Source organism: Panthera onca, chromosome B1 (assembly GCF_046562875.1).
Source record: "Panthera onca isolate mPanOnc1 chromosome B1, mPanOnc1 haplotype 2, whole genome shotgun sequence".
NCBI lineage: Eukaryota > Metazoa > Chordata > Mammalia > Carnivora > Felidae > Panthera > Panthera onca.
Genome location: NC_138342.1, coordinates 101,597,044 through 101,622,041, shown reverse-complemented (window position 1 = coordinate 101,622,041; position 24,998 = coordinate 101,597,044). Strand labels below are relative to the sequence as shown.

At 36.3% G+C, this 24,998-nt stretch overlaps 1 protein-coding gene across 4 annotated transcripts in view; it reads left to right on the top strand.

The window, feature by feature from the left end:
• PRDM5 (PR/SET domain 5) overlaps positions 1-15,174 on the top strand; it is a 208,299-nt gene extending 193,125 nt beyond the window's left edge. For 2 of the 4 annotated variants that reach the window (XM_060654274.3, XM_060654271.3), the window contains 2 exons: positions 2,993-3,097; positions 13,812-15,174. In XM_060654274.3, the coding sequence (XP_060510257.1) occupies positions 2,993-3,097; positions 13,812-13,976 (270 nt within the window). In that variant the 3' untranslated portion in view covers positions 13,977-15,174. The remainder of the gene's footprint in view (positions 1-2,992; positions 3,098-13,811) is intronic. The other 2 variants (XM_060654275.3, XM_060654272.3) reach the window with 2 other exon arrangements.
• Positions 15,175-24,998: the final 9,824 nt, after the last annotated feature.

The following is a 24,998-nucleotide window of genomic DNA, read 5'->3' as shown; positions in this document are numbered from 1 at the left end:
ATTGATAGCATCCCAGAATGCCTGGCAGAAGCAAACACAATGCTGTCTGAAGGGACTTACCCTCAACTTAGGGGTCACAGCATTTTAACAGATAAAGACCACCAAACATGAGCCTATGATTCCAAATTCCAGAAACACCCAAGGAAACAAGAGCCATGAACAGGAGACAGGAGAAACCACAAATAGCAGAATTAGATATCCAAAAAGCTTAAGATAATGATTTATCAGATGAAGTAAATTATATAAATGCCTAGAATATTTTTTTAAATACACATAAGAACATGAGTAAAAAAGATTTTATCCACAATTAAGCATAATTGAAAAGAACCAAATAAAAACTTAAAAAAAATTGAAATATAATACAAATTAAAAATCAAATGATTTATTAACAATTTATTCATACCTGAAGATAATTGATCAACTGATTCTAAAGAACTTGCATACAGTACAATACAAAACAATAGAAATGGTAAAGGGAGGTTAAGAGACATGAGAAATAGGGTCTGTTATACATATAGTTGGGATTTGTTGACTTTCAATAACAAATAAGAAATAAAGTCATTTTCAATCAAATAAAAATGGAATTTACCATCATCAGATCCTGTGAAGGTCAGATAGGCAAGAAAGCATGAAAAGTAAAGAAATTTTTAAGCATGTGTGAAGCTAAACCATACTGATTGTGTAAAGTAATAAGGATTCCATATTGGGCATTAAAAATAAAGATACAAATAAAACACTGTTACACATAACCTCTAAGACAGGAGCATTCTACAGGACTTGTTATTCAGTAGAAGGGAAAACATAATCTTTAAGCTGTGTTCAGTGTACATGGTAGAACTGTTAAGGATAACCACTAAGAGGATAGAAATAGTGTTCATAACTTCTATGATAATACAGGGGAAAAATTATCAATCCAAAACATACAAGAAATTATAGGGGGAAAAGAACTTTGAAAACAAGCAAGATAAAATCAATGCACAAAATAAAATGTTAGAAATATATTCAGATATATTTAAAACAAAGAAATATATTCAAATACATGATTAATAACAAATATTAATATATAGATACATTAATTATATATTATAATAGTAATTATAATAATAAATGATAATACATATTAATGAAGATTAAGAAGCAAAACTTGTTATCTTAACAAAAGTGATACAAGTATGGTTTGAAAAAAAATCCAGTTGGATGCTATTTATGGAGACATTCCTCATATCTAAGGATATAGACTGTTTGAAAGTAAAAAAATGGATATACCAAGCAAACACTAATACTATATTATTTTTTGCCTCCTTCTTTTAAACTAAGGTATAATTGACCTATCACATTATATAAGTTTAAAGGGTACAACATACTGATTTGATACATTTATACTGCATTTTGGAGTGTAAAATGGTTTATCCACTTTGTAGACTTTGGACATTCCTAAAACAGTTGAAGGTGCAACCCACTTCTAGATACACACACCACAGGGAATTACACTTTCTCTGCATTCAAGTATACACATACAAAAAAGTTCAGAGCAAAGTAAGAGTGAAAAATTGGTAAAAAATGAACTGCCCATCACTAGATGATGTATATAAGCAAATTGTGGTGTAGCCATTGAGTGTAATACTATATGATACTAAAAATGAATGAGTAGGAACTACATATGTTCACAAAATAAAATTGAGGACCAGAAGCCCATAAAGATTATGTTGAGCAAAACTAAGTAACTTTCAAAAGAACTCACAAAGTTTATATACAGTGTGATGCTATTTAAATAAGTTTAGAAAGCAAAATAATGCTAAGTCTTGTTTAGAGATCCTTCCATACTCGTGCCGTAAAAACAGAGAAAAGCAAAGGACTGATAAGTTCACCATCCAGCACTGTGGTCACCTCTTAGGAAGTGGGCAGGTGCTGCAGTTAGGGAGTGGAGGGGTTGGGGGAGGGAGTTGAGAGGGACACCTGCACTAGTAATGTTTGATTTTGTAAGACGTAGCCAGTGGACACACACATATCTGTTTCATTCTTTACATACCATTTTTTTAGGCCTGACAATTTTTATAATATTCTTTTAAATACTAAGGAGAAAATGTGTATGGAGCTTGTCTACATAACATGAAATTAAATACGAACACACACACACACACACACTACCTCAATTTTAAAAACTTTATAACATTTTTGAAGATGTATTTGAAAAAAATCTCATTGCAAGTTTACTTTAAAGAAATCTTACTTTTTTCCCCTCAAATCTTTTTATTTATACACTGCTTGGTAATGACTGGCTGTTTTAATGGAACAATGTTAATCTATTTTCTAAGCAAAAAGGCTGGTGATACAAATTCTTGGTATCAAAGATGGCTGAGGAATGTGAACACTTTTTATTCTCCTGTGAAGACATTTTTTTTCCTTAAGAGCCTATGACAAACAATTAAAAAATACCTCATTTAAAAACATAATTTAGATGTTACAAAAGAACATCCTACGTAAGAAGAAAGATTGGGCAATAAAAATGAAAATACTTAAACCACAGTTGAGCTGTAGCTTTTTAAACTTACCCCAAAATCTGATGAAAATTTTGTTCTGAAGTTTTCATTCCCAGGAATTCCTCCAAGATAGTAAACAAGTTGCACCATCTAGATCAAGGGTCTCGAATATCTCAGTAAATTTTTGTGACCCCAAAGACCAAAAGAAAACTTAAGAGTTCACTTCTTTGAGTAGTTAGATCATGGCAATCATTCAGAACCTTGCTTCCTAAAGAAAAGTGGTGCAGTCTAATGTTGGGGCTGTGAACTGCCATGAGCCAGTAGTTCAGTTTGTCCAGCAGATGTCGAGTAGTGCTGTTTCCCCTGAAAATAACTTCTGGAACCCCATGGATTTGCTGCAGCACCCGACGAAACTAGATAAAATATCCCCCCACACACACACCACATACACCTTTATAAGGAGGGCTTTATGTTCCCTTAAATTCATGGCGATCTCTTGTCGCTGACTGCAGGAGAAACCTTACAAGTGCTCAGACTGCAGCAAAGCCTTCAGCCAGAAGCGAGGCCTGGATGAGCACAAGAGGACGCACACCGGAGAAAAGCCTTTTCAGTGTGATGTGAGTTTGGTTTCTCTTTTCTTCCGTCAGTGTCCTCCAGTGACAGATGTGTGTGTTGTGTGCATGTGTGTGAGTAAGGCATCTGTGCACCTGGGTGTGTATGGATGGGTGTGTGTTGTTTTGCAGTGCTGGTCTTTCTGTTAATGCCTTGTGCTGCCTGCATCTTTTGATGTAATCCATATAACCACTTTGTCATAATTTTGTTCATCCTAGTTTACTAGCAGCAGATTAACCGATTTTCTTTAAGGCACATTTGCACCCAAAGTTTTAATGCAATTGAGTTGTTCGTTCAAGGTATAAACTCATGATGATTCCAGGCAGCTTTCATATGTCTGCCCAAATCTTTGACAGGTTAGTGGCAGTTAAACCAGAGATTTACCAGGCCATAGATATTACTGATTTTGCTACAGCCAAACAATGAGTTTCTAAAACATGAATGAACTCCTTTGTTTAAATAATGTTGCTAATTGTTTAGATTTTCTGTGTATGACATTTGAATTGAAAATTATCAACTTAGTTGTTTACAGTATTTATGAAAGGAAAAATACTACCACACTCAATAAAATGAATCTGAATGTTAATTAATCTAGGAAAAAAATGGTTTTTCAATGAACAGTGTCACCATTCTGTGTAAGATTGACAGTTGATAGAAGATTGACACAGGCTTTAGGGAAAACACTTGGATGCTTGTTTCTTATACAAAAATAGCAAAAAGAGTATTAATGTAGCTCAATGTAAGAAGAAACATTAAAGTTGTAGTGTGTAAAATTGCACAGTACAGAATGCTCTTTAAATGTGGAGGGAAACTCGAGTACTTAGTCCCATTGGCATATCCCAACGGATAAGTGTAGGGTAAGCAGTCCACATGAAAGGAAGCTCACAAACACAAGATGTTTTCCTTGTCCTTCCATGAAACTTTGGTGGTAAGGTTAAGGCAACAATGTACTCCCAGTGGGCTTACTCATAAAAGTACCTTTATGAACAGTGAACTTCTTTAAGGCAAGAAGTATCGTAGAGAAAGAAATGTGCACATGTAGAACTCGATCCTGAACTGGAGGTACAGCTCCTGCTTAATAATTTCAGTTGGCTTAATAAGTCAGTGCTTTTACTGGAAACATTTCCATATAGGCACAACCTCTTTAGATTACTTAATTGTACAACTGCACAAATAACTGATGGGAGATAGAAATTAAATATTGACTGTGTACAGACATCTGCCTATCATCACATTCAATTCAACTTTCATTTATGCTAGATATTTTTGTTGAGTACTTTCTAAGTTAAACTGGACCATGATGTCATTTTTTTTTAAAAACTATAATGTTACAAACATGATTTTTTTCCTTCTATTCCATCTACTTCTATCATATTTTCAAAACTCTCTGATCATTATCTGTGGCCCAAACTAGTCCATTGACTAAGATCCAAGTTTACTGCCTCCCAGACCTCCTTGAAATGCATCCTGCTTTGTAAAGGACTGGCTGTCTTTGTTCCAAAATCTTACCCTCTTAACCCACTCATTCTGAATAGAAGTCATCCTTTCTCTCTCATTCCCAGTCTTCCTCTTTCCTGAATAACTCTCAAATCTATTACTTCCTCTCAGTTTCTTTTCCCACTAGCAGTGCACAGCCTGGCTCCTCCCTGTGTTTTATTACATTCAATCTCCAATGTGTGCGTTCTTTACCCTGCCAGGGTAATGTTTTTGTTTTTTTTTTTTAATTGAAACGAAATCACAGAATGTAAAATCAACCATTTTAAAGTGAATAATTCATTGTCATTGGGTGCATTAACAATGTTATGCAACCATCACCTCTATCTCCTTCTAAAACATTAATGTCCCAAAATAAAACTCCATACCCATTCGGCAGTTAATCCCCTCTCTCTCCAGACCCTGACAGCTACCAATCTCCTTTCATTTCTACAGATTTACCTATTCTGGATATTTCATGTAAATGAATCATACCATGTGTGACCTTTGTGACTGGCTTCTTTTACTTAGCGTAATGTTTTCAAGGTTCATCTACATTGTAGCATGTATCTGTACATCATTCCTTTTTATGGCCGAATGATATTCCATTGTGTATACCACAGTTTGTTTATCTCTCCATCACTGATGAACATTACGTTGTTTCTGCCTTTTGGCTATTGTGTATTGCTCTGTGAGGAACATGTGCATAAAAGTATTTAAGTACCTGTTTTGAATTCTTTGCAGGGCTGGGGGCACTTGGGTGTCTCAGTCAGTTGAGCATCTTACTCTTGATTTCGGCTCAGGTCATGAACTCACCATTCTGAGATCAAGCCCTACATTGGACTCTGTGCTGGGAGTGGAGCCTGCTTAAGAGTCTCTCTTCCCCTCTCCCTTTGCCCCTCCCCCACTCACTCATATGCATTTTCTGTCTGTCTCTGTCTCTCTGTTTCTCTCTCTCTCTCTGTCTTTTTTTAAATTTTTTTTTTAACGTTTATTTATTTTTGAGACAGAGAGAGACAGAGCATGAACGGGGGAGGGTCAGAGAGAGAGGGAGACACAGAATCTGAAACAGGCTCCAGGCTCTGAGCCATCAGCACAGAGCCTGACGCAGGGCTTGAACTCACGAACCGCGAGATCATGACCTGAGCCGAAGTCGGACGCTTAACCGACTGAGCCACCCAGGTGCCCCTGTCTCTCTGTCTTAAAAGCAAATTATTTTGGGTATATACCTAGGAGTAGAATTACTGTGTCATATGGTGATTCTATATTTGACTTTTTGGGGAACTGCTATACTGTTTTTCATGGAAACTGCACCATTTTTATATTCCCACCAGCAATGCACAAGAATACCAATTTTTTCCACATCTTTGTCAATGCTTGTTATTTTCTGTTTTGTAAAATTATAGTCACCATGGGGCATATGAAGTGATATCTTATTGTGGCTTTGATTTAAATTTCCAAAAGGATTAACAATACTGAGCATCTTTCTATATGCTTGTTTGTTGGAATTTGTATTTTCTCTGGAGAAATGTCTGTTCAAGTCCTCTTCCCATTTAAAAATTTTGTCTTTTTGTTGTTGAGTATAAGAGTTCTTTGTATATTCTAGATACTAGGCTCTTATCAGATATATGATATACAAGTATCTTCTAAGTTATCTTTTCACTTAGTAATAATATCTTTGATTCATGAAACTTTTAAATGTTGAAATCCAGTTTATGTTTTTTTTTTTTTTCTTTTTCTCAGCATGGTGTTGTCAGATATAAGAATTGCCAATTTCAGGGCCATGAAGATGTACTGTCATGTTTTTTTTCTAAGAGTGTGATAGTTTTAGCTCTTACAGTTAGGTCTTTGATCTGTTTTAAGTTATTTTTTTTGTATATGGTGTGAAGTAGGGGTCTATTCTTTTGCATTATTTTGCAGTTTTTCACCATTCCATATGATGCTAGCTATGAGTTTTTCATAAATGCCCTTTATTATGTTGAGGAAGCAACCTTCTATCCTAGTTTTCTAAGTATTTTTATCAATACAGGTTGTTGGATTTTGTCGGTGGCTTTCCTTCATCAGTTGAGATGATCATTTTTTAGTCTTTTGTTTATTAACATGGTTTATTACATTGTTTGATTTTATGTGAAACTACCATTGCAGTCTGAATAAATCCCATTTGGTCATGACTTGTGATGTTTTTGTTTTTTCGCTTTTTGTTTTTTTGTTTTTGTTTTTTGCTTTTTGTTTTTTTGTTTTTGAGAGACAAAAAAGAGAGAGAGCTCACGAGCAGAGTAGGGACAGAGAGAGAGAGGGAAAGAGAGAATCCCAAGCAGGCTCCATGCTGGTGTTGAGCTCACAAATCATGAGATCATGACCTGAGCTGAAATCAGATGCTTAACCGACTGAGCCATCCATGCCCTGCCTTTTTTTTTTTCTTTATTCTTTTCTTTCTTTCTTTCTTTTTTTTCGTTGGCAATCCTTTTAATATACTTTTGAATTTGGCTTGTTGGAATTTTTGTTTTTCATTCGTTTGAGGATTTTTGCATCTATATTCAAGAGGGATATTGGCTTTTAGTTTTCTTTTCTTGTGATATCGATTTCTAGCTTTGGTATTAAGTTAATGCTGGCATCACAGAATGAATTAGAAAGTGTTCTGTCCACTTCTATTTTTGGGAGAGTTTGAAAGGATTAGTGTTAAGTCTTTAAATGTTTGGTGCAATTTATCCATGAAACTATCTGATTCCAGACTTTCCTTTGTTGGGAGGGTTTTTTTTTTATTATTTAAAAAAAATTTTTTAACGCTTATTTATCATTGAGAGACAGAGAGAGACAGAGCAAGAGCAGGGGAGGGGCAGAGAGAGGAGGAGACACAGAATCTGAAGCAGGCTCCAGGCTCTGAGCTGTCAGCACAGAGCCCGATGCGGGGCTCAAACTCATGAACTGTGAGATCATGATCTGAGCCGAAGTCGGACGCTTAACTGACTGAGCCACCCAGGCGCCCTGGGAGGTTTTTTATTTGATACAATCTCTTTATTTATTATTGGTCTCTGGAGTTACTCTATTTCTTTTTGAGTCAGTTTTCGTTATTTATGTGTTTCTAGGAACTTGTCCATTTCATCTAAGTTATCTGATTTGTTGGCATACAGTTCATAGTATTCTCTTATAATCCTTTTTATTTCTCTGGGGTCAGTAATAATTTCTCAATGTGATTGTTTCAGTATAAACCAAATCAGGTGCTTCTCTATGATAGTATCTCACAAACTGTAGGGTAAAATCCACCTTGCCACTTGACAGAAAAAATTATTCTGGGTTTTGTCAACTGTTATTATTAATATGTTAATAATTTCTTATCTGTCAGTACTTTGCATTTTGTTTGTACTGACACTTAAAGTTTCCTGAAGCAGCGATGCCATTTTGCATTTCTGTTTCTTGTTCCTTGTAGCTTCATGCACTACTTCCTCTGCCTGGAATGCCCTCCCCATCTCTTGTACCCACTGCCTGGCATTTACACACACACACACACACACACACACACACACACACAGAGATATATGACATTTGAGTGGTACTTGAATGGCATTTGAGCAAAATTGTCAAGAAGAAACTGATACATGTTGATCTCAGTTGTTTACAATTTTTCTCAAATACCGCTTCACTCATCAACACTAGCCCCTTAGGCACAGTCATTCCATGTGTACAGCTCCCTGAGCATGCCATAGCTATTGAACTGTAAGTATCTTTGCTACTATCCCTATGGTGATGACTTCCAAATCTCTCTTTCTCCTGCCTCGATCTCCCTTTTGAACTCTAGGCAGATGTTTTGAGCCGCCTGTAAGACATTTCCCCTGGGGCACCTGGGTAACTTACTCAGTTTAGTGTCCAACTTCAGCTCAGGTCATGATCTCATGGCTTGTGCGTTCAAGCCCTGTCTCAGGCACTGTGCTGACATCTCAAAGCCTGGAGCCTGCTTCGGATTCTGTGTCTCCCTCTCTCTGCTCCTCCCCAGCTTGTTCTCACACACACACACACTCTCTCTCTCTCTCTCTCTCTCTCTCTCTCTCAAAAATAAATACACATTTAAAAAAATTTTAAGAGACTTCTCTCCTATATTCCTTACTGAAATCAATATTTCCCCAGCCAGCTTAGTTGCTCAACATATTCCCTTTAACTATTCATCTCTCTGGGTCTCCTGAATGGTTCAGTTGGTTAAGCTTTGGACTCTTGATTTCTGTTCAGGTCATGATATCACAGTTTGTAAGATCGAACCCCACATCTGGGTCCATGCTGACAGCGTGGAGTCTCCTTGGCATCCTCTCTCTCTCTCTCTCTCTCTCTCTCTCTCTCTCTCTCTCTCCCTCTCTCTTTTTCCTCCTTCCTCTCTCTTTCTCTCTCTCAAATAAATAAACTTAAAAAAAACCTATACATCTTTCTGAGGGCTTCACCATCTCCAAATAACCAAAACCAAAGCTCTGATTCTCATGCCAGACACTTTTTTTTTCCTTAAGCCATGACCAATAGCATCAACTAGTCAAGCTTCTATTGTGGGGAAGACACAGTGATCCAGTTTATATATATTCCCTCTGATCTTCACTACAACCCAGAAATATCTAGGTGTTATTTCCACCTATATGAAACAACTGAGGCTCACTGAAGTGTGTGACTTGTCTCTTTCCTTCCACTTCTAACTGGCCGAGTCAGGATTCGAGGGTTCAAGCTCATGTACCTGCCATTCAGACACAGTAATTCCTGAAAATCTTTCTTCCTCTAAATTTCCACTGCCCCTTCACTCCTCTCTTTTTCTCACTCCTGACATCCAGTCCAGTAGTAAATTCAGTTGGCTCCATATTTAAAATAAATGGAGAATCTAAACACTTTTCACATCTGCCCAGCTACCAGCTTAGTCTCCTTGAATAATGAAACAGTTTCTTAATTTATCCTGTCTTTGCTCCTGACAGAGTCTTAGGCTTACCACCCAAAGTGTCCTTTTTAGAACCTTTGTCAGGTTTTATATATTATATATGTAGACTATATATTTACTCATTTGCTCAAGCCTTCCAATGGCTGTCTATCCCATTTAGAGTGAAAACCAAAGTTTACCATGATCTGAAAGTCCTTACAGACCTGCACCCCCAACCCTCCTGCCCCAAGCACTGACCTCACTACCACCTTCACCTCACTCTGACCACATCACTTCATTGCCATTTTTCAGACAAACAAAGCATATTCCGATGAATATGTCTTTGTATTTGCTGCTTCCCTGATCTGGGACACCCTTCTCAGAGAACTTTATGGCCTTCTCCTGTACTTATTTCAGTTCTGTGCTCAAATTACTCTCTTATTTCTATTACTTTCTTAACCTTCACCCCATATTCTTCTTCTCCTTCACGGCACTTATATCCACTTGATATATTACATATTTGTTTGTTTAATTATTTATCATGTATTTTAAGCTTAATGACAACAGAGGTGTTGTTTTTCTTCTTCTTCTTCTTCTTCTTCTTCTTCTTCTTTATTGTTCACTGCTGGATCCCCAGGCCAAGAACTATGCCTGGCATATAAGAGGCACTTAATGAAGGTTTTTGAAAGAATGAATAAAGGAATCAATGATTGCTGTCTTTAGTTCATATCCAAATCATTTCTGGCTTGAAGTGTAATAATAACATTGGCCTTGCTGCCCCCAGTTTCATACTCTCAAGCTTGCTGACTAAATGATATTTGAGGGTTAGTCTCTATTTAGAATCCTTTAATAAATCCCCACCACTTGCAGAATATACTTCCAGTTTCTTATTATGATTACCAGGGTTTGGCTCTAGCCTCCAACTTTTTTTAATGTTTATTTACTTTTGAGAGAGAGAGAGAAAGAGAGCGCGCAAGTGGGGGAGGGGCAGAGAGAGAGGGGGAGACACGGAATCCGAAGCAGGCTCCAGGCTCTTGGCCGTCAGCACAGAGACTGATGTGGGGCTCGAACTCACAAATTGCAAGATTGTGACCTGAAGTAGGGCGTTGTCCAGACTTTAACACTAACTTCTTTTTCAAGTTGATTCTCTTATTGATTGATTGATTGATTTCAATTTATTTCTCTAATATTCTGTTTCTTCAGCCTTAGGGAACTGTTTTTACTTCCCCACATGAGCCTTGCTCTTTACAGCTCTGTGCCTTTGCACCTTCTCTTCCCTCTCCCCAGAATATCATTTCCCACCTTATGACATGACAACCCTCATACATCCAGGAAGACTTAATTGTGCTCTCCTATTCCTTCTTCTAGAATTATGTTCATGATATTGAAAATATTTCTCCTTAGGACTCTGGACTTCACAGGACAGGACAAGACTCTTTGTCATTCTGTTTCTAACTGAAGTGGCAGGCACATTGTATGTGATAAATATTTGTTACTGTAAGATGTTTGTATCGTGTTCTAGTATTATCTCTCAAGGTATGTTCTATTAAATGTGTTGTTTTACTTCATTTTAAAACAAAATCAGTTTACCTCTAGCCTAGAAAAAGACTAAATATTTTCCTATTCTTTTGCTTGTGAATTAATACTAATTTGGAGTAGGTTGAAGGATTGGATAAGAATCTCGGGTGGAAAGGAGGAAGAGGAAGCATCCCTGTTACACTATTTGAATTATTCCTTGCTTTCCCCTAATATTAAAATGACCATGAATGTCCTTACAGTTGGCTGATTTATACAGAACATCAGTTTGAAGTCTGTTAGTGCATTTAAGTTCATAAAAACATAGCTTTTAATGTCTAGGTAGTCACTTTCACAACTGTGACATCACCTGCTCTCTACTGACATTGAATCCTCTACCTGACCCTCATTCAAAAATCTGTTGGGTTGTTCTCATCCCATCTCCTATATGGAGCTTCTAGGACTCCCTATTTGAGAGCCATTGGCAATGACTTTAGCATCTTGTTTTACTTCCCTTCCATTTCTCTAGCTTGCTGCTGCTGTAATTTTCCCATGGTGACTGTGTAAATGAACTTGAACTTTGTGTCTCTCACAATACACTGGTGACCTGAACTGAGAACCTCCTTTACTTTTCCAAAGAGGTTTTTATTTCTTAAAAATTGTATCAGCCAGACAAGTGGAAAAAGTACAATCAGCTTACATGTCTTTGTTTGAAGTTTGAGCTTTTAATAATAGTTGGTCCTTGGGGTTACAAAAACTCTGAACCCTGACTGCTTGGGTTTAAACCCCGGAAACCACTTCCTAGTTCTATGACCTTGGGTAACCTGCTTGAGACACTGAAGTGAATGTCAGTTTCCTTCTATAGAATGGAGTTTATAGTATTAGTATCTGCCTACAAGGGTGAGGTGAGGATTGCACAAGTGAATTTTTTATAAGTTGCACAGAGTGCTTCCTGGCACATAATGAAAGCTGATGTTAGCCTTTCAACCTAGTCCCTGGGCCAGACACTGAAATGAAATAGTGAACAAGATATCAGGTCCCCTGTGCTCACAGAACTCAACATTCCTGTGGGGTATTGACATTGAACAACTAAACCTAAATAAATATCTAATTGCATTTTATGATAAAGACTGGAAACAATTTAAAAAGAGATAAAGGAATACTTAAGGAAGAAGTCTCTGAAAAAGTAACTCTAAGTAACCTAAAAGAGGAGAAGGAGTCAGCCATGGGGAAGAGAACATTCCAGGCTCAAGGAACAGTACAAATCAAGGCCTGTAGGTGAGAATGAGCCTGGGTATTAGGGGAGGTAAAAAGGCAGGTGGAGCTGAAGCACAGTGAGAAAGAAAGGGTACAAGTGAAGTTGGAGAGCAAATTGATGAGCCTTTCAAGCATGCTAAGAAATTTATTTTGAATCTAATTTCAGTGGGAAGCCAATGAAAATTTTGGTATCTATTGTTCATTACATGGGGTTTAGAGAAGGAGCCAGAGAAATAGAAAATAAGGGGTACATTTTAATTCTGTGCTATTTATGATAATCGATTTTAACAAATTTTATAAAAAAAAACAATTTAGAAGTTTAGAGTTTCACTTGAAAATAATCTCCATAGTCACCTTGTTTGATTTTTCTAGAATTATTCGATAGTTTTTGACGTACTTATATTGCTCTTAGGGGTTTTACCTATCTATCAAACATGTATCTACCTTTCTTTCTTTAAGTCAACAAATATTTACAGAATTCTTACTCTTACTATCATGTTTCTTAGACTTGCAAGGAAACAGACATTTAAAGGAATTATCTAGTAACTAATTATATTTAAAGTAGGTATTATAAGGAAAAGTAAAGGCTACCATGAAAGCACGTAACAGAGGACTTCTGGCCCACAGATCATACAGGCTTCCCTGAAGAATGAGTAAGAGGAAGCTACATAAAGAGAAGTGGGAAAGTACTGAGGCAGGAGGACCTTACATCTTCTGTGTTAATTTAATATTTTAATTATTGGACTGTTGGGGCGCCTGGGTGGCGCAGTCGGTTAAGCGTCCGACTTCAGCCAGGTCACGATCTCGCGGTCTGTGAGTTCGAGCCCCGCGTCAGGCTCTGGGCTGATGGCTCGGAGCCTGGAGCCTGTTTCCGATTCTGTGTCTCCCTCTCTCTCTGCCCCTCCCCTGTTCATGCTCTGTCTCTCTCTGTCCCAAAAATAAATAAAAAACGTTGAAAAAAAAAAATTAATTATTGGACTGTTCATATTTGTTGGGCCAGGTGGCAATGTGGCAGAGCTTATATGAAGTTAACATGTTAGATTCCCTAGTTAAATGAGTGTATATGATAAGAAATAAAGAATCAGAATTGTGGGTAGTAAACTTCCACTTAGGATGCTTAAAGCAGCATTAACCTTTCACTTCTCAAATGGGGCTAAATGGAAGGGATCACTGGAGAGACAAGTCTTGTGCTATTTATGTCAAATGGGGAGATGCCCTCTGGGCCATTAGGCATTTTGTTTAAGGGGTTTAATATGAAAATGTCAATACACTCCATCATGGGGAGAAAGATATTGTTCCCAGGGAGTTGTTTATCTAGACATGTTTAAATATAGCAGTAGAGGGGAAGGGAGGGTGGTTAGGGTATAGAGGACACACACTAGATGCAAACAACTCTTGGGAACTGTAATTATTTTTCTTTACCCTTTAGTTGGGATGTTAAATTCCATTTATTTCTAGGAATTTTTGTTCTTATGCCTGTCAGTGCATACTTAACAGTAGGAAGATGCATAATGTATGTTGTGTACGTGATAAGTTGGCATATCTTCAGGTTTTTCAGCATAATACAATTGGTGTCTTTGGGTCTTTTCTAGGTTTGTGACTTGGCTTTTAGCCTGAAGAAAATGCTGATCCGACACAAGATGACTCACAATCCCAATCGTCCCCTGGCAGAATGCCAGTTTTGCCATAAGAAGTTTACAAGGAATGACTACCTCAAAGTGCACATGGACAATATCCATGGCGAAGCTGACAGCTAATGGTAGCTGTAAAGGAATTAAACCGTTCAGAAGGGCTCCTAATATGAAACCCAGATTTCTCTCACCTGATTAGCATAGCAGAAGTAGACAAAAGTAATTCACTGGTCTCATAGTTCTTATTTGCCTACCTTTAGAGTTTGTAGATGCATATGCAAAAAAAAAAAAAAAAAAAAAAAAGGAAAGAAAGAAAGAAATTCCTACTTTTACCAAAAAATGGTACAAATAGAAAAAAAAAACAACTTTGTAGCCTTGCAAAATACTACTTATGCTCTGTTTTATAAAATGGAAAAAGGAGTCATGGCTTTCCATGTTGGCTACCTCTCTGTAAAGAAGTTTACTAACATACTCTTTATTAGGCCTTTTTATTTTATTGTTATCTGTGTGTGTGCACGCACGCACATACTGGTTATTACTGATTTATCCAGAAAGAAATTAATATACCAAAATATTTCATACAGATGAGGAAAAGGTCAAGGGTTTTTAAAGTATCAAGCTTGATATAGGATAAAACTTGCTATTTTGTGAAACAGACCAAAAGTTGATGTTATTTATAGCTCTCTACAACAGGTCAGTTTAAAATAAGGAAGTATTTAAGAACTAAAGCATCTATTGAAATGTTGCTCATTTTAGATAATTCTTCAAAACATTATCTCCTCTAATCACTTAGATGCAGACATTCATGGTCTATAGTACTTTCATAAGATCTTCATAAAAATGACCATATACCTTAAGTATATATCAAGCTGATTCTCCTAAGTTTATACCAGTCATCTTTAGAAATTAACAGTATACAAATGCATACAACTAAAAATTAAAACAAAATAGGTTCTCAATATTTGTTGACTGACAAGAGTGTCAGCACATAGTGGCATTGCAATATTAGTTATGGTGAACCTAGCCTTTTATCTTCTCATTCCATCCAAGTGCATAGAACATGTTGGCACAGCTATAATAGAGTCCTCAGAGCATTAACACTCTGTTTCACAAAAGACGTTTTCCAGAATCCAGGCAGTAGGTGATTCTGAAACACTTTTGAATTACCCTCAATTGTTCCGTGTAATTAGGAATCCAGAATAAAAAATACAAATCCAGCCATTGTTATGATTGGAATTATCACTGATTAAGGGAAATTGAAGCAAGAAGTGTAATTTCTTCTGTCGGGTTATATTTCAATAAAATACTTGAGAGCAATATACAATGAGCAACTTGCTTTGGGGGAAGATATGATAAGATGCATTAGTGATGTCAGAATAGCATAAAGGAATCCAAAAACCAGAAGAAAGTCAAAATGAAGTCCAAATCATGAATTTTTCTACTTAGAGCTCAAAGGAGAGGAAGTATCACTTTAAGGAAATTGGTTCCAACTTAAGAAGAAAGGTTATCTGAAGACACAGTTCTTTGAAGTCAGGAATCTTGTTTTAGAATTATGTTTTTGCTCAGTTCCAGTTTTAAAAAGAAGCATAAAGATTCAATATAGAGATTTAAACTCTGTAAAAATACTAAATTTGAAACTCACCAGAGATAATGTTTAAAAATATAAATCTCAGATTATAATTTAGAAGATATCTAAGTATGGTTATATGTAGCATTTTTATATCTGAAAATTATAGACTGTATTTTATAAAAATAGATTTTGGTCTTGTTTCTCACTATGTCATTTGTTTCAACAGTATATTTTTAGATCTAAAATGTTTTCAATTGAACACGACAGTGTGCTTAATATCATTTGAATATAAAAGGCCAGCTGTAAAATTTGGTAGTGTGTATTATTTAAACACATTCTGCTCATTTCTTTTGATGCTACCTCCTCTGTATGGTAATCACACCGTTGTGTGATGAATCTGAAACTTGAAAGGAAGCCAAATACCAATTTTGTATAATCTCAGTGACTCACAGTTTACAGATCTGCTCTAATTGGAAATTACCCTTAAAACCATGTTGTTGCCATGTTGCAGAATAAACTGATGAGAAAGAGGTGCTGGACCTTATCAGGCTGAAGGTTCATAGTCAAGGAAACTCTGGAAGATAATGTAGAAAAACCTACTGGTCCCCAGTCTTGTCTTTTCAAAGCACTGAAATCAAAAGAAGTTCTTAGAAAACTCTTTGTGTGCTGTTACATTTACCGAAATATTATCACTTATAAGCATTTCGAATATATTAGCATTCGTGTCGTGCAACTTTTAAATCACTCGGTAATAGCACAAAGATGAGAATTGATTTTTTTTTTAGGTTTCATTGAGAAATTAAGAACATAAATAGTCACAGAGGAAAAGTCCTGTTGGCAAATGAGAGTACAGGTACCCACTTTGAAGTGTCTTTCTCTGCTTTTCTGCTGTAAAAGATTATGGCTCAAGTGCTTTCTTGGGAACAAGCCAAGCTATCAGGTGCCCATGAAGTCAAGGCTACATAATTTTAAGAGGTATTCAATAACATCGGTGGGTTCAGACATCCTCTTAAAATCATTATACTTGTGTATTAACATTTACAATATTTACATATCTTGAATTCCTTCTTTTTAAAATTTTTTGAAACTTTTTCTTTAAGTTTATTTATTTATTTTGAGAGGGGGAGAGAGAGCATGTGGGAGTAGTGGGGAGGGGGGGGGAGGGTGGGTGGTGGGGAAGAGAGAGAGAATCCTAAGCAGGATCTCCACCGGTATAGCATGGAGCCCAGTGCGGGGCTCGAACTCTCAAACTGTGAGATCATGACCTGAGCCAAAATCAGGATTCGGATGCTTTACCAACTGAGCCACCCAGGTGCCCCTGAATTCCTTCTTGTTTCACAATCACTGGCTTATAGGATGTTCCTTCTCATTTCTTTCTTTTTTCTTTTTTTCTTTTTTTTCTTTTCTTTTTTTTTTTTTTTTTTTTTTTGGCTATATGGGAAACTTGATTGATTAATCATGCTCAACAGTTGCAGTGTAAAAGTGTTAATTAGTGATTCATTATTGGGGTTATTATACAGGATAGTTAAAATGCTACTTTTAAGAAACATATTTCTTACATTGTGTGTGTCTGTGAGTCTGCGGAAGATCACTTTTATTCAGTGCTTTACAGCGATTACTTTGCTCAAAATTCTTCTGATCTTTTGCAGCCAACTCAATGGGTGTGAACATAGATTACAGGTCTTCCAACCTTAATTTGTGCATTAAATTTTATGTGCTGCTATATCTCTCAAAGCTGGAAAGGAAGGAAGGAAAAAGGTACTGGAAATATTCATTTTTTCCTTCACTAACCTAAATTTTGCTTATGAAAGCTCATCTTGTGGTTGTGAATATATGGAGATGGGTGGGTAGGTGGAAATGTGCCTTTTTGAAACTGTAAGATTTCATCATTGTATCATTCATATTGTATACATATTGTGTATACAAATGTAGCATTGTAAATGTAGCAGAACTTCAGTAGCATTTTTTTAGGAGTCTGTATAAATCACTGTCACAGTTGGTGTGAGCATTGTATTTTACTATAAAACTATAGCGCAGTTCTATAGTAAAATCCAAGTGAACATTTTAAATTTGTTTTTTATGAAAGAAGAAAACATAATTGCTCTTACTCCCAGGCTTCATGCTTTTATGGTTTAATTCTATGCATTTCTAGATCTGGCAAATATGTCTGAAGTTAAGCTGAGTTGGTCTCAGGACAATAAGAAAAAAACATTTCCTTACATCTCATCTCACTGTTGGTCATACACACACAACATGTAAAAAGGAACATCATTAAAAACAAAAGAAATCTGATTTATAGTAGCATCTCTGAGCAAAAATATCCTGAAGTTCACAAAAATATCCTGAAGTTCGCTTATAATATAAGCGTGATAAAAGTTACAGCTAATGTTTTAGGTATTCCTTTTCTCAAAAGCAGTGTTTTATCATCTTGGTGTTACCCCAATCTTGTGAGGTCTCCAAGAATCAAAAACCATCATCATCATCATCATCATCATCATCATCTTCAAGTGTCCAACAAGTGGATGTGGAGATGATGCATTCATATAACTATGATTTCTCAGAATCAGCTAAGGCATGAGTTCTTTGGAGCTGACTCTCATACCTTTGACTACCTTGGGCTCAAAACTGTGTCATCTCCCCAGGTTGTTAATTTGTTGTGTGACAAAATAGAAAACTAACTCAGGAGTCCTCAGTGTGGGCCATGTCAGAATATTCTAAGTTTCCTAGGCTCATGAAATAGTACAAAGTGCAAAAACTATCTTAAACTAAAATAGTGCCACTGATCCAATGTCAAAGTTTATTTTCTTCCTCTTAAAAAAATGCTTAGCACAGTACTGTAAAACAAATGATTATATTTGTTTTTTTTAATATGAAATTTCTTGTCAAATTGGTTTCCATACAACACCCAGTGCTCATCCCAACAAGTGCCCTCCTCAATACCCATCACCCGCCCTCTCCTCCCTCCCACACCCCATCAGCCCTCAGTTTGTTCTCAGTTTTTAAGAGTCTGTTATGTTTTGGCTCCCTCCCTCTCTAACCTTTTTTTTTCCTTCCCCCATGCAAATGTTTATATTTGTTACAAAACAGTCTATCTAAATATTTGATGGTGTATTTAACTTCCAATCCTGCAAAACTTTAGGCAGTGAGAATAAGATTTTATTCCTTGGGCTCATGCCAGTGTGGCATATTACATGGCAGGAGGAAATTAAGACTTTAAATAATGTTGATAATTTATATGCTGAGAATTGAGAAAGGACGTGGGACCACTGGAACTTGATTAAATTAATGTAAAGGAGTTCATCTGAAATATCACTGTTTCTATCAAAGACTATAAACTTATTAGGAATTAATTCCACATGGAAAGCACACAAACACACAAATCCATTTGCCTGTACAAAATAGTATAAAAATGAAAAGAATCCTAGCTCACAGGAGACACTTGAAACATTCCATTACTTCATTTTTAAGTTTTGCCTTCTTGGAGAATATCAAATAATGCCCTTTTCTTCAAAGTTAATTTTGTCTGACATATTTTGCGTAGTATTTGACTGGTATACTCTGCCTCCCCATTCTTCTGTTGAAAACCGTTCTGTGAGTATATGTAAATTTTAGATGTGTTTCTAATAAACAACCTGTGGTAAGATTTCACATTTTTATCCTGTGCGACGAAGCTGTGTGCTTTTCAGTCTGTGGTGATGAATTTGCCCTCCCTTACCCAGAGTCTCATGTAGCCTCCATCTGGATGACTGACTGGCCTGATATTGGAGTCTGTATTCAGGGAGAAATAGGCTCTTTACACCAACATGTGAAATTCATCATCGCCAACGTGTAAATCTGATAAAAGCCTGACATTGTAGACATAATCCAAGGCCCTCCTTTGTATGGATCTCGCTGACCCAAGGAAGCTACTGATGCACAGCTTTAGGCAAAAGGTATTCCTTAAAAAATATTCCAGGGCCTTTGATAGCACGGATGCAAGTATAACTGTTGAAATCTGAACAAATACACCACCATTATCAGGGTTTAGTTGTTGAAATGGTATATCCTCTGTTTGTCCTTTAATATTTGACAATGCAACCTGTAAAAAAATGGAAGTGCATTGGCTTCCAAGTCTTGCAAGTTCTTTTTCTTTCTAAAGTATTAGCCAGCATCTGGAAAGCTGAAATTGCCTTTAATGAAAAAGGGGTCTGAAATTAACATCTATGAAATCGAAGCAAAATATGTAGTTCCTATGCTACATAGGAACATAAAAGTATGGAGATAGGGAGTGATACCACATTTGGTTGATTCTAAGACTTATTTTTAAGTTGGCAAACTGATGAATCCTGTATGGAATACTACATATAGTAAAGAGGACTTGTGAAAAATTAAATTTTGTGGAAAATAAGCAGTCACTACTTTTGACTGCCTGAAGTCTAGTTTTATTATTGAAATGTAAGAAATCCTCTCCTGACCTCACATTTTGGATAATCAGATTTGCCACACTAGTGAAATCACCATTTGCAGCTCAAATTCTGCCTGGCGTATTACAGCACACAGCATCCTTCAGAACATGAAGTAAAGCCAAGCCGTGTCAAGTGCAACACACTGAGTGTCACCTTGAGCCTTTCTTGCTCTTTCCACATGGGATTCATTTCCTATGCTGTTCGGCTGCTGCATTACTTCAGTGTAGTTTCCAGTTTTACCTTCAGCTGAGCTTGGAGAGTTGAGAGTGACAAGTTGGTATTGTTCCCAGACTCAAATTATGATATTTAGGATATTAAGTTGTATCCTTTCTGCTCTGACTATAAAATATGAAATTGGGACAGGTGAATTTACTTGATTAGAGTATTATTAGACTAATTTGTGAGTTGAGCCAATTGGCTTTATACCAGTAAAAACTATTTCATACCCCTAATCATGCCAATTCAGTAAAGGGCATGGAGCTTATGGCTTAATACAGATCCTGAGAGGGTGGTACAAAGTCATGGGGATTTAAAGAGGAATTCAAAATGTATGTACTATAGACAGGAATATAATACTCTTCTAAAACCGGATACATTGGAATTAAAAGTTCAGGTAAGGGTATTGCAATTTAAGAATTCATATGTCTTTCTTAAGACTTTTATGTTATATAGCATTGAGATTAAACCCTCATTTCCTGACTTCTCTTTCTCTCTTCTCTTACTGAAGATCAGTCACATCACACTTACACAATACCAATTCTGAGTCTGAATTTGATATATGTTAATTTCCTTAACAGTGAAATGGATTTAATAGCATCTACTTGTTGGCTTTGTTGTGAGAAATAAATCAGAAAATGCATATAATTCTGCAAAGGATGCCTTGCACATAACTAGGGTTCAAGAAATAATATTGCCCTAGTGTTCCTCCAGGTAATTCCCTTATCATCTTGTATATGCTTTCAGAAACTTCCATTACTCTGCAACATTCTAGCTCATATCTTGAAGAAAATCTGTCACAAGTCAAATTAGATAAGATTTATGTTGTATATCATCGACATATTCACAATGATAGAAGCATTTCACTTGGGAATGTTGTTGAAAATTCTTGTATACTGTATCAATTTAGCATATTATAAAAGTTGCCCATCCTTTTGACTCAAGCATATAAATAAGCTATTTTTATTAATGCCAAGATTATCAGGTGTTTTTTTTTTATTGTGCTGAGACCACATCTTGCTCTTATCTAATAATCTAAACAATAATTTTGATTTTATAAAACTTGAGCTACCTACCTCTTTATTAACAAAGTAGTAGTACCCAAATGTTCAAATAGGTAACAACAACCTTATTATATTATTCATATTTTAAATGACATAGCTCGGGGCGCCTGGGTGGCTCAGTCGGTTGAGCGGCCGACTTTGGCTTAGGTCATGATCTCGCGGTCCATGAGTTCGAGCCCCGCGTCGGGCTCTGTGCTGACAGTTCAGAGCCTGGAGCCTGTTTCAGATTCTGTGTCTCCCTCTCTCTGACCCTCCCCCGTTCATGCTCTGTCTCTCTCTGTCTCAAAAATAAAGAAACATTAAAAAAAATTAAAAATAAATAAATAAATGACATAGTTCAAATGAAACTCTGCTAACAAAAACAAAAAATGTCTCTTAAAAATAATTTAAATGCATCAAAACTCATGAATTAAATCAAGTATACACAAGTGAACGTAAATACATCTTTACTCTTTAAACACATTGAAAGATAAGGGAAGAATTTTATGAGATTAAAAAAAAAAACAGAAATGAGTGATTCATTTATTATTGCTAAGTTCACCTAGTACTTTGTAAAAATTAAGGTAAAAGTATATACCATGAGGTGAAAAACAAAGTCATATTTTGAAAAATGTTATAAACAGGTCTTGTTATTCATATAATGACCCTTTATTCATGTAAAGATTCTGAGATAATGTTTGAATAGATTTGCTTAAGCAAACGAACAGTAGTGAAATATCCTAGAATTAAGGCTATTTTATTATAGAGAATCAATAGAGTTTATAGGGGAATTATGGCAAATAAAGACTCTGAAATACATTGATAAAAGACAAAATGCTTATACTCCTTTGACTTTCTCCACATGTTTTTGGAAACTTATGCCACCAATATAATTAATACTTCAAGTATTTAATTGAACAGTATGTTAGACATGAATACTGTTGTAAATTAGACAAACCACAACAGTGAATCTTGAAGGATAAATGCCTTACTGTGGCTGATGAAGGGAGGCTGGACAGCTAGAAATATTAAGGAACATAAAATCTTAAAGATATGACTTTTCCATAACTTTCAAATTAGCATGTGATAGCCTCCTGAAGCTCTGAATCCTACAATAGCTTAGTGTATCTGGAAAAAACACTGGTTTTTCACCTTCTCTTTGGCATTACTGTCATTAGAGACTCCAGAAGCAATGGTTTTGCTTTCCTCATCATTTGTTTGGGTCTCATACTTTGTAAATTAGATATGTTCATGGAACTGGTCAGAATATACCCTTATCTCTTGCTGACAAGGCTGTCATTATCTTACAGGGGATGTTTCATCAATTAAAGTATCTTCTATGAATGGAAATATTGAGTACTTTGGAACCTCTGATATAAAAGGGTCTGCTAAATGATGAGGCTCATAGGACCTAATGTTTTTGTTGTTAATTGTTACAGTGTGTTTTCAGAAGGAATTTTCTAGACCCAAACATCAAGTATTAATTGCTCTTTCTCCACATAAGTCCCTGTGGTTGATTGTTACATTAATGAGTCCAGTAAATCATGACGTTTGGCATCTGTGCCCTTGTCAAGTCTCTTCCTACACAGGCTTTGGCTTGGCCTGTCATACTTTGGCTGATGGGACATATGCAAATATGATCAAAAAGCTATGGCTCACATCTTGGGAATGTTGCCAACCTCTTATCATGTAAAGAAAGGTCAGCATGTTTTAAGGATGAGAGAACACATGAAGAGAGAGACCTAGCCATTCTATCTAAGCCAGTTCTTAGTCAACCTAAGTTGACTAAGTCACGTGAATGAGCATAGGCAAGACCAGTAGAAGAACCTCTTACCCAACCTCCTGAACTATGAAAAATAATACATTATTATTGTATTTATTTATTTATTTATATATTCATTCATTTATTTATTTATTTATTTCAAAAGAGAGACAGCGTGATCAGGGGAGGGGCAGAGAGATGGGGGAAGGACAGAGGATCCAAAGCAGGCTTCACATTGACATCAGCGAGCCTGATGCAGGACTCAAACTCACCAACCACAAGATCGTGACCCAAGCTGAAGTCAGATGCTCAACCAACTGAGCCACCCAGGTACCCCTTAAATTTTTAAGTTTTAGGGTGGGTTGTTGTAAACTAACAGATAACACATACAGAAATTAGTAGATAGAAAACGGTTTCTACTTTAAGAAAAACCTAGAATGTATGACATAAGCTTTGAGACTAGGCATATATGGATATGGCTAGGGGTATATGGCTGGAATAAGTGGCAGGTAAGCTGCTGGCAGAAGCTGGAGGAATGGCAGACAAATTTTAGTGGCTGCTGATAAAAACGTTGTGGAAACTGCTATTGGAAGTGTGAAAAACAGTGATCTGTGTTTTTTTTTTTTTCATCATAAAACAATTGCATGACTGTCCCTGTAGTTCCAACAGAATGATGAAATGGCAGTTGACTTCTTTGTGTGTAATAAGATATGGTAAGAGACAAACTTAGAAAGGATAGTTCAGTTTGCAAATGGAATTTAGAAAAAATGTGTATTCAAGTCTTCCTGTGTAGAGGAAAATAGAAAGGTTTTACATTTCCAATCTCTCCAGCCAGAGTTATTTCTCTAGCCAACAGATTCTCAAAGAAAGAAATAGCTTTTGGGAGAAAGTCATATCAGAGATGTTGTCTGCAAAAGCCTTCATTAAGACCTCAGAAAGATTGAAGGTGGTGCCCAGTGGGCTCTCAGTACAACTAGACAAAAAACTGTTTCTAGGAATGTTAAGGGTGTTGTTCCATGGCACTTTGTCATTCCATGCAAAGAAGAGAAACATCTGTCTGAAAAAGAATTATTGATGTGGCATTAGGGACATGGAGTAAGTTTCGTTTAGATTCATAGAATACCCAAAGAGAATCAGCTTAGATTAAAAGGGACTGAGTTAGTTCAAAATGAAAAAAGCATCTGGACACAAACATTCTATGGGAAGGAAGCCGACTGGAAAAACTATTCAGCTATTCAAAAAATTTCAAACATAGGCCATTTCCTATGGAAAAGGAAAGACCTCCCTGAGGAGAGAACCAAGGAGGAGAAGGTTTGATGAGAACCACTCCTGTAGAACAGACCTAGGCTCTAATCAAGGAAAGTACCGGGCTCTGAATGGAAGCTCTCACAACATGTGTCCACAGCTGGATTTTAGAATTTTCATGGACCTGAACTTGCTTTGTGCCTCTCATTGCTCCTCTATTTGTCATCTGTAAATAGGGACAATTTTATTTCCTTCTAAGACTATTCAAGTTATCTATTTCATCTTGGGTGAGTTTTGGTAGTTTGTGGGTTTTGAATAATTGGTCAACTGGGCAATATTATCTAAATTGTCAAATTGATGTGCATAGTTGCTGAGAGCATTCTTTTATAGTTGTTTTAATATCTTGAGGTGGTGATGATATCTTCTCTTTCATTGTTGATATTGATAATTAGCTTATTTTTTTTCTTTTTTTTTAATCAGTCTTGCTTAGAAGGTTATCAATCATATTGATTCTTTTCAAAGAACCAGCTTTTGGTTTTACTGATTTTCACTATTGATTTCCTGTATCCTCTTTTATTGATTTCTGCTCTTCACCTTCTTGTTTTCTTCCTTTGGCTCGCTCTGGAATAACTTTGCTCTTCTTTTTCTAGTTGCTTCTGGTAGGAGCTTAAATTACTGATTTGAGACTTTTTTTTCCTAAAGAAGGATTTAATGCTGCAATTTCCCTTTGCATGCCACAAATTTTGATTCGTTATATATTTACTCAGTTCAAACTATTTCCTAATTTCCCTTGAAAATTACTTTTTGGCTCATGGGTTATTTAGAAGTATATCGATTAATTTCCAAGTACTTGAAGACTTTCCTGTT